The following is a 17,644-nucleotide window of genomic DNA, read 5'->3' on the forward strand; positions in this document are numbered from 1 at the left end:
GTTTTCTTGAGAACCTAAGTTTGCAACAAATAACACTTTGCAGGCTCTTAAGTTTCATTTCATTTCTACTGCTTGCAAGTGCAAATCATTCATTTTTTCCTGCATGGTATTTCTGCCCTCCGTATAACAACTCTACTTATCAATCTTACAATATCAACAGCTTTATGTGGCCTGTTTGTGTGTCACAGCTTTTGTCCATACTTACTCCAAACAGCATTTGTATCCTTTTTATATCTTGTCAAGGAAGATAATGTGCTAGGGGAGGCCTACAGGCATTACTGCTTACAATAAATAATATAATAAGAAGTTTTATCTTTCCTCTGAGCATATATTTCCCTTTGGGTATGATGAAACTGTACTAAGCCCAGAGATTGTCCTGACATTTCCTTCAGCATCTCCTGACAAAGCAGCTATTTTCTCTCTGGAGAGCTGAGGTCTACAAACAGCTTGCATCATCTTCCATTTCAGGTGGCCAGGACTCCCAGAAATCCATGGATTGAGCATTGTTAGGCTTTTAATTAAGCTAAAAACACAATCACATTTTTTCCCCTTCTTGCTGTGTAGGCTGAGCTACAGACCTGGTTCTTGCTGTGAGTATGCACCCCCCTGCCTATGAATCCCACCAAAGCAAGTGTAATTGCTCAGAAGCTCTAGGAGTATCCTCTACAGCTGCTGGCCAGGGTTCAGGCCAAGAAAAAAAGTGTCCGAGGGGGTTTTTGCACACACAATAGTAGGAATTCTTCTTTCTCGGGGACAGGTAAGAGGCATTTAACAGACACCATTCTAGCACACAAAAACATAGCATTCCTCATTGCAAAAGTCACTCTGCACAACATGAAAATATGAGATTAAAAACCAAAAGTAAAACTTACTAGAGCATCAAAGCATGGATCTTCACAGAGGATCTAACTGTATCCACAAGTCATGCTTTCAGGGATGCTACCATAATCCAGGTTTTCAGAATCTACATAATAGCACTTAAATTAGTAGGTCCTCCTCCCCCGCTCCTCCCCCTTCACCTCTCCAATCACCTTGAGCCTCTGTACTGCTCCAACTTGCAGCAGCTGTTGCAGCTCCGGCCTCCTGTTGTCAAGGAAATGTCTCTACACGTATGTGTTGGCTTCTGCATATGCTCACAGTGCAAGTACTTTGGCTATGGGAATGAATCATTGACCTGGACCCTAACCATACCCGTATGCTGAGCCTTTGACAACATTCCTCCAGCATCTGCCCTGGCGAAAAATTTCTCACTGCAAAGGTCTCTTTGCAGGTTCACCTTTTCTTTGGCAGCCCCTTGCCAGCCCCTTTGTATCTTGTTGGCCTGCGTGTCACATTTCCAGAAGTGCGTATTTTCTCCCACGTGGTTCTTCCATCCCCAGTCTCTGATGAGATCCTATTTGCATTGACCTCTCGGCAGCCCACGAGTTCACGTAGAAACTAATGTTCCATAAGGAGATCTGCGGCCAGGGAGCTGCCTGCTCTTTCCTATGTTCAGAAAGATGTGCATCTTTTAGGGCCTCGTTTGAATATGGGAATGTTTCCAAAAAGTAGAGTGCTCTCTGGCCACAAGAGAAGCTATATGGCAATAGGTGGCCTGATTTATCTTGATTCTGTGTAGCAGTAACCTCTACCGGATGTGAACCCCATCAGCTGAGGTACATCCTAGGAAGTTAACTACTGTTAGTACCTAACATGACAGGAAGATGCTTGGAGTAATATCTATTCTGCTCAGATATTCATGGGCACATGAAATGCAGCTGCTCCCCTGTGGCATTTTGAGCTCTGTGCACAGCCCTGCAGCCCGAGCCTGGGTTTGATCCAAATATTGCACATTGCCACAAGCCACAGATGCAGAGGGGAGGGCTGAATTCATTTAAGCTGATGGCTTTCATCAGCAACATCCCCTCCTTCCCTATCCTTTCCACCTCCTCATCTATAGCTGCTTCAGTATCCTATTAAACGGCAGAAAGTTGACTAGTAGGCAGAGAAAGCTTAACACTTGCACAATAGGGGATTACCACAGCAATACTCCTGTGCTATTTGTCTAGCCTGCATTTGAAATGCACAGTTTCAGCCAGACTCTTCTGTCTCTGCAGCAGATACAGGATAGCTAAAAAAGAAAGGAAGTTAAACAGAACGTTGCACAAACTTGGAAGGCGTGAGAACAGAGCTAAGAAACATTCATTTGAAAAAATCTGTATTTCAATCTCTGATTTAATCTGCTGTTCCTACACTCTAATCCCAACATGCTTTCATATACTAGAGTTCAGTGATGCTATATGTAAGGGAATCATGTCCTAGTTGTGCTAATGCCCTGTCTCCTCTCTAGGTGGAGATTAACACACCAGACCAGACTGCACGGCAATTCTGTGAACTGAATAAAGGCATTCTAGTAGTGGGTTAGTAGTGGAAGATTTGAGATTTAAATCAGTATTTAAAAAAGTCTCCGGAGCTGAAGAAAGTTCCGTTCTCTGTCTAAATAAACAAGCATAGGTAACAGTTTTGTTTTTTTAATAAGGAATGTTGTCAGTCCTATTTTATTATGAGTAATAGGAGAAGGAGGTGAAAAAAATCAATATAAGCACTGTAACTAACCTACTAAAACTACAATCACAATGTTATCTGAATGCCTTACAACATTGTTTAAATCCAACAAGTAGACAAGAAAAAACAAATCTATGCAGGGTTTTTTATACATATGGTGAGAAAGTTTGCAAAGTGTTAAAATATATTTTCTGTTCTGTATGTTTTGGTACAAGGAAGTGATGTGTAGAATACTGTATATTTATGAACAGAGCCTTGACTTATACAAGCAATAATTGACTTCAAAACACACACTGTAAATACTTTAAGGTCTTAAAATATCTTAGCATACCACTCCCAAATCCCTTACAGTTGCTCATATAAAGTCAAATCCAGCACCTACTAAAGCTCAGCCAGCTGATTCTTTTTGATTGCAGTGGGCATTAGAAGAAGCCCATGATAACTGTGAAGTACCTGCCAGTTGCTCATCCACTATGATCTAATTGTATTCATATGGAAAAATCACATTGCATAGATTTAAACAGGAAGACATGCAATAACAAGACAAGTCACAGTATAGCAAAACCTTGTTTCTTTGGTGAAACAGAAGCAGATATAAAAGTTACAAAGATTTTAGACTTTCATTCACAAAAAAACCAGACATTCACATTATACACTATACAAGATATAATATAAATAGAGAAAAGTATTATGTGCATTGTTTGGGGGGTGGGGGATGGGGAATGAACCGGCCAACCCAGCGATGTTTTGCCATGGAGAATGCATAAAAATCAGGGTACACTTGCTGGAGCAGTCACTGGAATGTCTTAAGAGATGTTGTCAGGAATTGTAATTTCTGTACCTGATGAGCTATGGTTAGATTACTCCATGAGCAGCTCTACCTAGTACAAACTCTTACATGTTGGCTGGGTTTTCAATTCTTTTCTTTTCCTTTTCAATTTTTTGCATCATTTCCCCACGTTAACACAAAGGCATAAACCTCCCATCTATGTTTGTTTGTATTTGTAACGCTATTTTTAAAGGTGTATCATAGGGAACTTACTGTTCTTTTTTTTTGCATTTTTTTCCTGTGCCCAAAGGTGTGGAAGGCACTTTGCAGAAATAACCATACACAGTCCTTTCTGTGGAGAGGTTATTTTAAACGTTACCTTCTACACTTACTGTACACATCCAGGTCAGTCATCAAGCTGACCAGGGTAAAAAACCATAATAGGAAACTCCTACGTACACACTGCACCAACTACAATCTATAATCTCTTTGTGCACACACTTCTTTCTAGAAAGCCAAGATCCTGATTCTTCTGTAAGTCACACAGTTCTCACCCATCTAATCGCAAACAAATGATCCTGTTTAGTAGGAATTTTGTTCTCCAGGGAAATAGCAGTTGAACTGAAAGATGGTTCCAAAAGTGGAGCTCAGGGGCTAATACGGCACTGTCGAGCTCTTTTAATCTTCTTTGCATGGATAAAATAACATCCAATAAATTAAATCAGTATGGCTTACTTCATTTATTTATGTACGCTTCACAGCTGCAGCATTCATACACAAACATTCATTACTTTATAAAAAGATTAAAAAATGGTTATATATACAAAATTATTTACTTTTTTGATTTTTGTTTGTTTTTTACAAAAAAAATTCCTCAAATACTAGGTCTATCTCCATTTTAGAATGCAGAGACCTGTAATATAGACCTTGTGGTTAATGTTGTGAAAGTCGGGTTTTTTTTCTTTTCTTTTTTTTCCCAAAAAAGTGGCCCTGGTTGATAAAGTTAATGTATTAGCACTTGGATTTTTACAGGCCCTCCTTGTCATATACAAGTCCTCCATGCAGTCCTTTCTCATGAATGATGAAGCTGGAATGGAGAGCAGAAAAAAAGTTCCACATTGCAGTCCCTAGTTCATGCTTCATCCCACTTTATGTGCTATGTCTAAACTTTGCATCACATTGACGCAAACTGTACCTCGGATGGGAAACGGCACAGCTCCCATAAAAAAAAAATAAAAAGGTCATGTAACTTGTGTGTTTCTCTTCATCTCATAATAGCAAATTTCAGTCAATGCAGTTATTTCAACCATTTCCAGCCTAGGTGAACAACATGAAAACAATGTCATAAACGACTGAAGACCTCTGAGGCCATTCTAATCATAAATATGCCTGAACTTAGTGTGACTTTTCATTTTATATACAGGATTTTAAAAACAACAAACAATTGAACAACATTAAAATCATCTTATTTACATTTTCATTGGTGCTAAAATTGAGCTGTTTAAATATTGCAGTAGGCTGGTGTACATCATAAAATGGTCCACACTGATGGCATATAGAAAACTAATAATCTTGATAGGCTGGAAATGGTTTCTTCACCTCCCCACAAGCACCCCTCCACTATATATTTTTTAATTTTTTATTTGAATTTTCTGATAAAAACCATATTTTTGCAAAATGCATTGTGAGTACCGGAGTCCATAGTTTCAAAACAATTTGATAATACTCCTATAAGTGATAGAAAAGGCACAGAAAGTTAGGACTTTGGCTGAAATGGTGGAAATCCCTATTCACCATTTAGCATTCAGCGTCTTGAGTCCTGCCATGTCCTGATCCAGCGATGATAGTGTTTTGATGAATTTAATGATGTTCCTTTTCCTGATGAAGAATGTTTGTAGTAATATTTCTTAGAATAAGTCCTTTGGTATGTGGAAGCTGCAAAGAAAAGGAGGAAAGCAGGAAATATTTTTAAATTATTTGAACCTAAAAGCTGGTTACACTTAAGGGTAAGATTCCATTTATTATTGATTAATTAGATGGTTAACAAATGAGTAACTGGTACTATGACCACGCCACAAACAGGGCAAGCATCTCTTACACATAGAATACCTCTGCAGAAAGCATTGCTAGTGTTATTAGGAACCTACCCATTTCAGGGTCTTTATAAGAATGCTGTTGCTTATTTAAAAACATAATTTAAAAACATAATTACGCTTCTGTAAAAACAGAGGATGAACATTTTCGTTATTTTTGGAGGCCTGACTGATTTTTTTTTAACAGACAGAGTGACCTCTGTTGCTGTCATAATCTGGAACACCAGGTTTGCTCTTCTCTTAAAATACGCATTCATTGCTTATTAATCCTTGCATTAATGATTCTATTGTTTCCAATCAAGCACTGGCTCCCTTTCAAAGAACTTACGGTTCATGCAAGTAATTTTAGGCATATCCCATCTTCCATTCCCTTGACACCGGATTGTTGGAATATGACGCTGGATGAAACCATCTTTGCAGTGATATCTAATAAGGGAGTTGATCTCATAACGAGGTTTCATCTTCCCAAAGGTCTTTGCATTTTCCACAACAGGAGGCTGACCGCAGGCAACTAAGAAGAGAAGAAGACAAAACAAAACTCAAAACATCAGTTTGCGAATACACTTCTGAATGTGATACATTGACCTCTAAATGCTGGGTAAGGAAAGATATCAAGGACTTCAGTAAGAATCTTAAGAGGCAAGTCCAAACAAGGATAGGGAGACCTATCCTGTTGTATAGTTCTCTGGTTTTGTAGACTAAATGCATCAATGATGGAAATTCTTGACAGCATGGTTAGAATTTTCTTTCTTGTTTGAATTTCTGACATAATTTTGAGCCAAAATAGCACCAAAAAAAAAATCACTGGAAAGCTGTAGAACCTGATAGCCAATGAAGTGATTACAAGCTTTTAAAAAAAGTCTCATTTTCAAACTTTTCATGTCTTGCTCAATGACAGGATATATAGAAACGCTTAAAACTGATGGATCCATCAAGGTAGAGGGAACATGTCAACAAAACATTGCATACATAACCAGGCAGCAATGGAGGGCACAGAAGATTTTGGTTCGGATTTTTACTTTCGCATTCCGAAAAGGCAGGGAATTCCTAAGGTGTCAATGTATAGCTCCTGGTAGCTGCCAGGTTTCATGTACTTATCAGTTCTAACAGTGTATAAAACAAACGTATTTTTCAGGTGCCAGTGGTGCTGTTAAGCCATATGATTTTGGAAAACAAGAAGACACAGGTAGCATGATGGGTAAAAAGTATGCTCAACTGAAGCTGAAAAACAAACCACGTACTAGTGGACAGCTTCGTGCTCCGACTCGCTACCAAAATTTTGCTGCCCGCATAGTTCACAGTAATGACATCCGAGAAAAGAAGAGTAGGTAATATTTTCATGGTATGCATGAAAAACAGGCCTGCCAGTTATATGGATGCCCATTATGTTGAAAGCCATGCATAAGGAGAAACGTGCATGACTTTAATCACGAGCTCCAACTGTGCACATTTTTCTGCCTGAATCAAGAACAGATCAGAGAGAGATGTAATATGTGACTACAGATGAAGGATGATTTTGTGGGGTGAACTCAGTTCTGGGCTCATTGTACCTGTCCCAGACACAAACTAGAATTTATCCTTTTAGCTTTACAAAACTGGCTTTTAGAAAAACATGCCTACTAAGGCTATTGTTACTGCAAAGCTTGTACCTGTTCCTTTCTTGCAGGTATAGGTAAGGTGATAATTGCATGGTACATCATTCCACTGCCCATTCTCATGCCATATTATAACAACACAGTCTTCTCCAGCAGAAAAGAAGCTATCTGGCTGGTTTGGTCGCCAGTTCTCATATTGCTGCAGAAAAGAAGAGCAAAACCATTATTCCCAGTGTTGGAATATATTTACATTCCATTTTACAGAGGTTCACATAATATTACCTTTGATGTAAAACAATCTCAATTGTTTGAATCAGGTATTTAAGCACAAACTAAACAAAGCCAGATTTATAATATCCTCCCACTCTATTAACAGATAATCTCAGAAGGGAAAAAATATTCTGAGCCAATTTCTCACTTACTGTAAACTGACGTCAGGTGAACAAAACAGAATGACACAATTCAGACCAAGTAAAATCTGATCCAAAGTGTGTTAAAGCACATTCTCTCTATCCTACAGGGACAGATGGAAACTGAAATGCCAGCAAATGCAGTAAATACTCCACTATTCTCATTACTTCAGGTCTACTAAATGGCAAATTACAAGTGATCCTGTCAGGCTCAAGTTAGGTGCTCTCCGATTTCACTTAATAGTCATTCAATGGGCTGACTTGCAAAATTAGGCCTAAAATAAGTAAAGGTGGTGCCAGAATACGTCCCCAAACTATTACAGATTGACTTTTCCATTAAAAAGGCTCAGGTGGCAGACTGAACGAATAGAGCAGCCTTTCAGCTTTAGAAATGATGATCCAGGTTCTGCCCTCTGTAGAAAAAAGTAACTCCACAGACCTTTGGATTTACAATGCTGTGAATAAAAGCAGAACATGGCAGACTAGTTCAAGAAGTAGAAAGCTGATTGCTGGTATGTGACAAAGCTTCAAATGGTGGATTTCTTTAGCATAAATAATACCTAGTTCTTCAGCCCTGCACCTGGAACACATCTGGCATATCCACTTGGGCAGGCACAAGTTTTTGGGTTCCAAACTGGCTATATGAGGCATTTATTTAGCTATACAGCTCTGCGGCTTTCAACTCTGCATTTACCTGAAGAGATGCGCCTACTGAGACAAACAGTGGTGAGATAGCCGTGCCAAGAGCTGCATAACACTAACTGCTGGCGGGCTGTGCAGGGCTCCACACATGGGCTATGTCCACCTGTGTTTCACTGTAGAATACAGACATTCAAGCATGGCTAAGCTCATCATTGCACAGTGTCATTTTTGGCTGAAAATTAGGGAGGATTTAGTCTGTTTTTTCGATCAATAAGCATGAAAAACAGAAGCAAAGGGCTTGTCAAACTGATAGAAAATCTATCTAGGAGTCTTTCATAGTGGGCATATGCTTCAGAGGAAGTTGCAAGGTCCTTGCAGTCAGTAGAGGTGGGATAATCTTTATCCCAAATGAAGCAGAGTACTTTGAGATTTATATACTGTTATGTAAAGGAAAATGAGAGCAGATTTGAGAAACTACTCTTAGTGATTTTCTTTGGGATTATTGTTGTGTCACTCCTAGAAGAATTTAATGAAGGATAAAAATAAGTATCTAAAAGTACAGGAATGTACAGAGATGCCAGACATTAACCAGACAGCCAGCCCCTTGTATGGTCAAAATGATACAGATTCTACAGTGCTTATATGTTAAGTCAGTGCTTATATCCTTCTAACTAGAGCTGACCCATGTAAATGTCACAAAAATTTAGCTTCTTATTTTTTTAACTTTATGAAATAACCACTATTCAGTGTCTGTGCGAACACATTTTAGAAATAATGTTAATGAACTGCATGCAAGTAGCATTTATCTCACAGTGAATCAAGCTAATTAAAAACTTGAGTTAAATACTTAACCTTTTCTTTCTGTTTCCCATCTTATCCGCCACTGGTTTTAATTATCCAAGCAATTTAACAATCATGCTCTAAATAAATTTGTTCTGCACTGAATTTGTTACTGGTACCAACTCATAAAACATCCCCCTTTTTATGTGGGACTAATATAATTTCATCTCTGTGTTGGAGTGATTAATAATCCTAACTTACAATATATACATTAGCCTTCTTTACCCAAGTCCAGAGTTCAGCATTTCACATTAGCTGATAAATGCGGGTATGAGTTTTGCAAGCCCAGTAGCTAAATACCATACATAGGAGTCAAATAAGACGAGTGGTGTGGGGGCTTTCTGCAATACCTAGTGCAAAAAAAAAAAAGAAAAAGAAAAAGAAAGCTCTGTATATATCTCCAGAGCTAGTGAGAAGGAAAACGGGGAGGAAGAAATGTGCTCATGTATGCTATGTATTACTGTAATTTAGAGAGCTACAAGTCGCCCTTTCCAAAAGAGTATTTTAAAATAGCTGCTCAGTCGAAAGTCTAGCACCTTCCTACAGCAAAATTGGTTAAGGATATAGTATTGTGATCGGAAAAGGCCACATTACCACAGCATAGAAAGTCACTGCCTGCTGCACCAAACTGATAGCTGAGCACGTGCACACACTGAAGGCTCCAGCTTGTGAGCTGAGACAATTAACATGGGAATGGCTGATGTTACTGCCCCAGATATCTGTCCCATCGCCTCTCCATGGATGTGTAAAAAGCTCCAATGCAGTTTCACAAACATCACAGCTTAAAAGTCATTCAACAAATATTGGTGCAGGCTTCATTCCTGCTGCAGAGAAGTTCATCCGTGTGTGTTGTGGAGGCAGGGTAAGCAGGGAGAAATGACAACCTCACTTACATCTCTGAATGCCCATTTGCTACTGTAAGTCAGGAGTGTATGCATGGTCTGGTCATACTGCTCAGATGACAGGCAATCAGCTTCCTAAGCTGAGGCAATGCAATCACTTTCAAGAATACGACCACACATATAGACACAAACAAAAATTAGGGAAAACAGCCAGGAAGGTGGTAGAAAAGTTTGATCAATAACGTGCTGAAAGCGAAGGAAAGTTTTCAACAGGCCCTGTAGCCTGTAGCCATTTCTTGTAGGAATGGTACTGTAGAGAGGTGATTGCTTCCATAGGGACCTGAGTGTGAGAAGCAAGGACGTGTAGCGGCCCTTGAGGGCGTGAGAGCTGAAGGTGCTCAGCAGCTTGCCAGCTCCTGCTCCAAGCACACAGACTCTGTGCGCTCTGCACGCCTTACCATACTGACTCCAAACTGTTTGCTTTGTTGGCAAGGCGGCAGTGTTATGGCAAAGAATCATATCTAGGCTCTGTGGTCTATGCAAGAATGTCTGATATCCTGCAGCATGACATGCTGTTACCTCACATCTGATATCGTCATTGCATGGATTTACTTTGGCTGGATACTGCTTTTGCTTGGTTTTAGTGCCAGAATTGCTTAGCAGAGGAAGTTCCAGACTGCTGAATTGCTTTCTTAAGTCTCCACCCAGCTCTTCAGTAGTTTTTCAAATCCTTATTTAGCCGCTGATAGGGGGATAAGAATACAAAAAGATTCTCACAGTTTGAATGGTGTAAGTTGCTAGACAAACATCCTACTATTTTGCTCTCTCCTTATAGAGGACATTTTTGCATGACCATGATTCTGCTTTTTGCATACACTGGTGTAAATTAGGGGTGTTCCCACTATGTGCAGTAAAACTACACAAGAAGAAAATTAGTGAGAAAGAACCAAATCCCATATATCACATACTGGATCGCACGGTTTGTTTTCAGAGCTATTCCCTATAATCTGTCATATAAAGTGTGCTAAGTGTAAAGACTTCCCTCCCCTTGTAATAAAGTATCTAAAATACTCAGTTCATAACTCTTCTTTTGGGAAACACTGACCAAAATATCCTAAATAAGATGTACTTCTTTAAGTGGTTATGTCATTTAAGATCCTTGTATTTTAATGTAATTACTGTCTCTTAGAAAAATATTCTGTACCAAAAAATAAAATATTTCAATTGCAGTCCTTGTCAGCATCTACCATTCAGGTCTGTTTGCTTTTTAAGATCATGTGCAAAAATGATCAGCCAAATTCACAGATGAGCCAAAAAACATTGGCATCATTCCAGCTATCCTGCTGCTAGGTTGTATCTTTATATAAATTGTTATTGTCTCAGCAGACCAATGAAACCACCACGAAGGCATACTATGCTTGAATTGATAAAGTTCAAGACATCCATTTGCCAACAACAAAACTTCAGTTGACACCTTTATCAAACAGTTTTAGCTGTATGATTCATAAGATATGTTTTCTGCTTCTGAAAACCTAAATAATTTCTAATGTTAAGTTAACGTATGGAAGAAAAACTGCCATGACCATCTTTGTCCTCAGTGAAAAAATTTACATTGGGCTATCTCACAGAGGGACCTAAAAATTATTACTGCCCTGACTAACAATTAAGCAGCGCTCTGTGGAACATTAACACAGCACATGGGACATTTTCCCACAGATTACAATGCAAAGCACTTCCAGGCTGTACATTTTAGGCCACATAATGTTTAATGCGTACATGACCCACTACACTTTTCTCTTCCAGCTAGGAAGCACGATGTTGCAGGGCTGTGGAGAGGAACGTTCAAAGCAAGGCAAGGGAGTGAGTGCAAGGAGCACACAACTCTCCAACTCAGGTAAATATTGTTGCAACAATTACTTTACAGAGCTCTTAACATCCATGGCAGCTTAGAAACCTGCTTCTTTTTATCAAAAATAGAGATTTCAGTGTAATCATGTAATCAGAGAACTGCAAGAACTGGTCTAATGGACAGGATTTTGGTAGCTGCACAATCATTTGGTCCTTTAGGAGCCCACACTACTATTCTGTCTTGCCATCATTTTCAAGCTAAAAACAGGTGCTGCCCTTATGTTCATTACAGCTTTAATTATACTATGCTTTAAGAAGTCTTTCTTGTACCATTTTTTGGTAAAACTGAAGCCCACAATTACACATTGGAATTACTAGCTTTCTCTGCTACAGAATATTGAAAATTTTCCGGCAAAATGAGGGTGGACAGCCCACTGGTTAGAACAGAGCTGGGACGTGAGGTCAGTTCTTCAGGCTTCCTATGTGACATTATTAAGCAATACATTTGCATTTGGCTGACTCATTTTCTAATCTGTAAAACAGTGACAATGTATTTTCCTGCCTCACAGGAGATGGATACGTTGGTAACAAGAGCACATGAAGGCCTTTTATTAAGTTCCCCAGGTAAGTGAGTCTCCACAGTTTTTGGAGGTTTTCCTAGTAAGGGATTGAATTAAACCATAGCCATAATCTGCCAGTTGGGTGACAGACTGACTTTTCTGTTTAATTAAGTCCCAGAGAGCAAGGATTTTAAGAGCCATAAAGCAGCTAATTTTATTATCCAATTGCTAGGTTTTGTCATTCAGATGGCTGCTAATCAAACCGAATGAGCATAGCTTTCCTGCCATGAACATGCTCTGACCTTGTGGGAGAGCTGTTATTTCTATTTTCAGATAACTAGCCTTATTTGGGGGGCTTATATTCTTATTAATGTGTAATCCACTCAGCTCTTTCGGATGTTTGCATATGCCAAGGTGAATCTGTGAGTAAGCAGTATCTCAGCTTTGTGACATGCATTTAGAAATAGCAGTCATTGTTTTATCTCCAAAAGGCGGATACCAAGGGGCTGAGATCAACAGCTTGGATTCTGCATTCCAGAAGAGTCCACAAACATTGTGTTTAACGAAGCACAACAAAATAACCTACTGATGCAAACAAAACTTAATTACTTGACCTCTTTATTGTGTAAAGGCCAATAATCTTTTGTACATAAGTAAGGCTAAGAAATAATTTACTAGAAATACATCTAATATTTAGGTTTTAGGGTTAATGTTTTTCCTTCTAGGAAAAGGAAGTATGTTTTCAGTATATTTAAATGTGCTTAAATTATAAATCTCTCTTGGCATTTTTTGGCACTTGTAATTTCCAGCGGGATTTTTATTTTATTTCATTCTGGCTGCTTTCCTATCTGACTGCAACTTAATGCAATGCTAATAAGGTAAATCAAAAAGACAAGGAAAGATGGAGGGACCGAGCTGAATGGATACGCTCTGTGCCATTTCATCTTAAAGTGACATTTCCTGTCTCGTATTTATCACTAAACTAGCTTAAACAGCATTGCAAAGCTTACCAACTATTGTCTTTCTTTTCTTCCATAACCGTGCTGGGAACAGAAATACGCTCTTTCACAATAGCAGATAAAATCATCAGAATTTTTTATCAGAAAAGTCTACTGAACAAGTTCCTCAGTGTGCAGGTTCTCCTATAATTGAATAGCTTAAGTAAAAATTAAATCTCACTTGCAGTAAGTTCCTGCTCACTTCTATAGGCTGGCTGAACTACAAAGAGATCAGCACAAGGTTACAATGAGTATATGGATCAGTTCAGAATGCCCTGGTTTCTGGCACATGCACCGCTTCTATTACACGACAGACTCATGGGAAGTTTGAAAGGGATTCCATTTCCTTTCAATAGAAAAAACAAACAAACAAACAAACAGATTACTGTGAAGAGCTGGGAAGGACAGTAATATTTCCATTAAGTTCACCTGGTCTTTAAATACATTTTTACATTGGGAAAGACGAGAAACTACCTTACAGCACTGGCTCCGTTTCACTGAATTTCCCCCTAGTCCTGCAAAAGATTCTCCGTTTAATTTTATGAATGGGAGTAGTTTGACAGAACTCACCAAAATTATTCATGAGCTTGAAAACTCTATTCAGTAAGGGCTTGACCTTACTTTAATGACAGGGGTGGTGCCCCAGACTCCAAGAGGCAGATCCCATGGCTAATTCAGGCACATGCTAAAACAACGTGCTGAACGAGGGACCAAGCTAAGTATGCTAGTAAATCATTTCTGGGAGAAATTCTAATCCATATGAAGGCAATTGCTATGCTTAACCTTGCCTCTGAGTACCTACAAAATCACAGGCCATGGTCCTGGTATCCTTATTGTCTACATTATAGTTGCGTGGCTCCCATCGAGCCCCTAACCTGGGCTTTATTTGTACGGACTGAGGGAAGCTGCCAGGATATGGATCAGGCTGGCACCGAACACTTTCTCCATTAGGGAGTCAGAGAGTGACTGTAGCAAACTCCCAGCTCTAGGAGCTCAGAAATGCTCCTGACTTCACTGGTTTAGGCACAGATAGAAGGAGCTTTGCTAATGAACCATGCAAAGGATTTCATTTTAAAGGTTTTTTCCTAACACAGTAGTGGAACTTGTTGACAACTCTTCTGCTTCTCCTGTGACAGCTTTCAAAGAAAGGACCCCAAATAACATATGTATTTCCATGAATATCCACAGGTACTAATTGCAGATTATATAAACATTAAGACTTGTGGAAAAATATATAATTAGTGGAAGAAACCTAAGCAATATAAACGAAATAAGTAACCATGGCTAGCTGATGTATCTGAAATATAAAAGCAGCATCAAACTTGGGGGGGGGGGGTGCGTCATGGAGCAGATGTTAGGTCTTCGACATTTTTTTAAAGCAGTACCAAAATATGACAACTTTTCTATGAAAAGTGGAAGCTGTTAAGTATGGCAGGAAGCTCCCACTAGATGGCACTGTCTACTCGCTACTGAGTCCAGATACTACCCCTGAATAGTTCCAAAATAATAATAACGACACAGAAAGCTATCTCCTTGATTAACTCTTTAAAAGCTACTGAAGCCAATGGACAAAATTCCATCGACTTTGAGCTGCTCTGGATCGAGTCCTCGCAGAGTAGTAACGTCCACGGTGTTTCAAATATTTCCTTTAGAGAAGTGCACAGTCCGCTGGTGCGGGTGTATTCTGTGTGCTGGTCTTTCAGAAGTCAAATATACCGTAGTATGCAGAGCTGCCAAAAGCGAATGGCACAAATTGCTGGTGAAATTCTCTTGCTAATGGGCAGGTGTTTTAGCGTTGAAGAGAATCATGGTAGAGTGATAAAGGTTAGTATAATACACGTGCTCTGGGAGTTATACAGACATAATTATATATTATCAACATGATGTAAACTCAGTTTTTTTAATGTGCAATTTACTGGAGAGCCACTGAAAAAAAATCCTCCATTTTGTCATGTATTTCAACAATTATTGCAGGTTTGGAGCAGTCCAAGAGTTTCGGCCCCAAGCCAACTGTAACGAGGCTCTGAAGTAACTGCCTACCCCCTTGGTAAAAATAAGACAAACAAAAAACCACTTTGTCCAAGAGGCCCTCCTTGCAGCCTAAGACACACTGAACTAAAACATACCTGTCATTAATAACATTATATAGTTCTCCTCCATTTAATGCAGGTCAAATGAGCATCTTAAAAAGAGGCTCTAATGACTGTTTGCAGCACAAAATCAAAACATTTGGTAGATTTAAAATCTCCTTCTCCAAGGATCCTGTGGGACATTGGCACAATGAGCTTTTTGTTTGCAGCTGACTACAGTACTTTTTAGTTTGTTTGCTTTATTTAACCCTCAGAGGCAGCCTACCTCCCTACAATATTCTATGCCTTTTGAAGGTTTTTGTGTTCAATGAAGTTACTCTTTCCAAGAGGGCAGTAGTTATAGATTTGCTTAAGTTAAAACATTCTGATTCACTGACCAATAAAGGACAGAAAAAGAGAGGGCTTTGTTTTTGCCAAAATGAAACTTCTGTTTTGTTTTGTTTTTCTATGTAGCTACCTAGCACTGACAACCTGAAGTCCAGCATTACAAACACAAAGCATAATACTCCTGTGCCGAAGGGAAGAAAAACTAATGTAGAGTCTCTGGACAGTTTTAAAAGTGGCAATATGCCCCATTACTTGCCTAGCTGGCAGCACTCTATAAGTGACAGACAATCTGGCCACAGACACTAGCCAGCTCCTTATTACAGCACTAATCTTATGTAATGGGAGTGAGCTCACCACCGTACAAAGCACTAATTATCAACAGCATTTTCCAAAGGATATGAATAACTCCCCCTGTGAGACGGAGGCCCAAGGCACAACCCCAAGTAGCTATATGTGCTTAATCCATAACATGAATAGTTCCAAAGGACTCCTTTACTGCTGTGCCTGTTCACAAGGGTCCTTAATAGTGAAATGCCAGCAATCCAGATACAATGGAGAAACGGCCAAAAGCAACACCAGGTTTTTTCTATTTGGATGGGCGTGCTTTACAGCTGTAAAAGTTACCATTCACAGACCTAAGTGAATTATTTAAATTCAATTTCCCTAAGATATTTTCAGATGTCACATTGTATCCACTCTTTTTTTGATCAAGCCATTTTTAAGTGTCCCTACTGATAGTATAAGTTTTATTATTAATATTGGCTCTTTCTTGCTAAAATTATCATTTACTATATAATTTGCATTACATTGAATTTAAGATATACAAAGATCCAACTAGGCATGGACAAACTCTTCTTTTCACACAGCTGCGTGACTGATTTAGGCCTTGCTTTCTTTTCCTGTATCATTGTGATTTTCCTGAACTTATTTGTTTTTATTACTTACAGCTTTTTATGATATATGTGGCCTGAAGATTGTCCATGACCCATTCTTAAAAAACTATTCACGGTCACAGAAATACCAGGAGAAAAATCTCCAGAAAGGAGGAAGAATAATTTTGATTCTGTAAACATTTCTACGTAGCAAACTCTTACCATTTTCATCCCAAGGAAAAATATATTTCAGAAGAAAATCGGGTCTTTCTCACACCACATACCAAAGGACAGCCCTATAACTACACTGTAGCAGAACACAAGCAGAGTTAACAAGCTCTTTAATATGCTCTTTAAATTAGTCTATTATTGTCTTCCACCTCTTCCATTTGTAGAGGCAGTCATACCTGCAATGTCTTGAGCAGAAATTTGCTTCATTTTCAGGAACTACTGCCTAATGTTCTACAAATGTTGGAGTGTGGCGAGCTCTCTGAGCTCACTTCGGTGCCTGCTCTCTCTGCCTTCACCTCTGAGACACATTACCCACAACTTAGGGACTACGCAGATATGCCAAAATTTGCAGCCTTCAGGTTCTGTTTCTAAGGGTCCATGTGATTTTTTACGTTGCCCATATTCCAAGTCCATGCTTGTGGCAGTGGTCAATAATCAGCAATGTTCACTGCAGTCAGAGTTGAACTTGCACCACAAGCAAGGGGCCAGGTTCCCTGAATGAGCATTCCCTTTTTGTGTTGTACTGACACAGCTGCAATCAACTCTTTTCTCTTGATATAAAAAAAGAGAGGTTACTGCTGCCAGAGGGTTTCTTCATATGGCCCATCAGCTCCAAAACATTAATCAACTGGAAATGCTGAAAAATTCTTTCTAAAAAATAAAAAAATAAAAAAAGGAGAAAGAATACACTGTAGATGAGAAAAGATTATTTCCTGCCATAGAGATACAGTACAACAAATCAGAACAAAACTAGATTCATATGGGTGGCCAGCACTGTATTCCAGTTTAGGGTAATTATATTTTGTTTTACCTATTGGAAAAGGTACCCAGAGCTTAACCAAGGAGCTGCTTTAAAGAGGTATCTTAACCTTAGCCAAGAAGCTCCGGATTTGTTTTTTAAAAGAATTATAAGCAGGACAAATTTAAATAAAACATGGCCTGGCCAATAAAATCCAGAATAATAAAATAACAGTAATTTGTTT

General features: G+C 39.0%; 1 protein-coding gene across 3 annotated transcripts in view; it reads right to left on the minus strand.

The window, feature by feature from the left end:
- Positions 1–4,029: 4,029 nt before the first annotated feature.
- Positions 4,030–17,644, minus strand: part of LOC104146479 (versican core protein) — a 116,073-nt gene continuing 102,458 nt past the window's right edge. For all 3 annotated transcript variants that reach the window (XM_068924648.1, XM_068924647.1, XM_068924645.1), the window contains 3 exons: positions 7,056–7,200; positions 5,735–5,917; positions 4,030–5,248 (listed from right to left, as the gene is read on the minus strand). In XM_068924648.1, coding sequence (XP_068780749.1) covers positions 5,118–5,248; positions 5,735–5,917; positions 7,056–7,200 — 459 coding nt within the window. In that variant the 3' untranslated portion in view covers positions 4,030–5,117. The remainder of the gene's footprint in view (positions 5,249–5,734; positions 5,918–7,055; positions 7,201–17,644) is intronic.

The sequence above is a fragment of the Struthio camelus genome, chromosome W, assembly GCF_040807025.1.
Source record: "Struthio camelus isolate bStrCam1 chromosome W, bStrCam1.hap1, whole genome shotgun sequence".
Classification (NCBI taxonomy): Eukaryota; Metazoa; Chordata; class Aves; order Struthioniformes; family Struthionidae; genus Struthio; species Struthio camelus.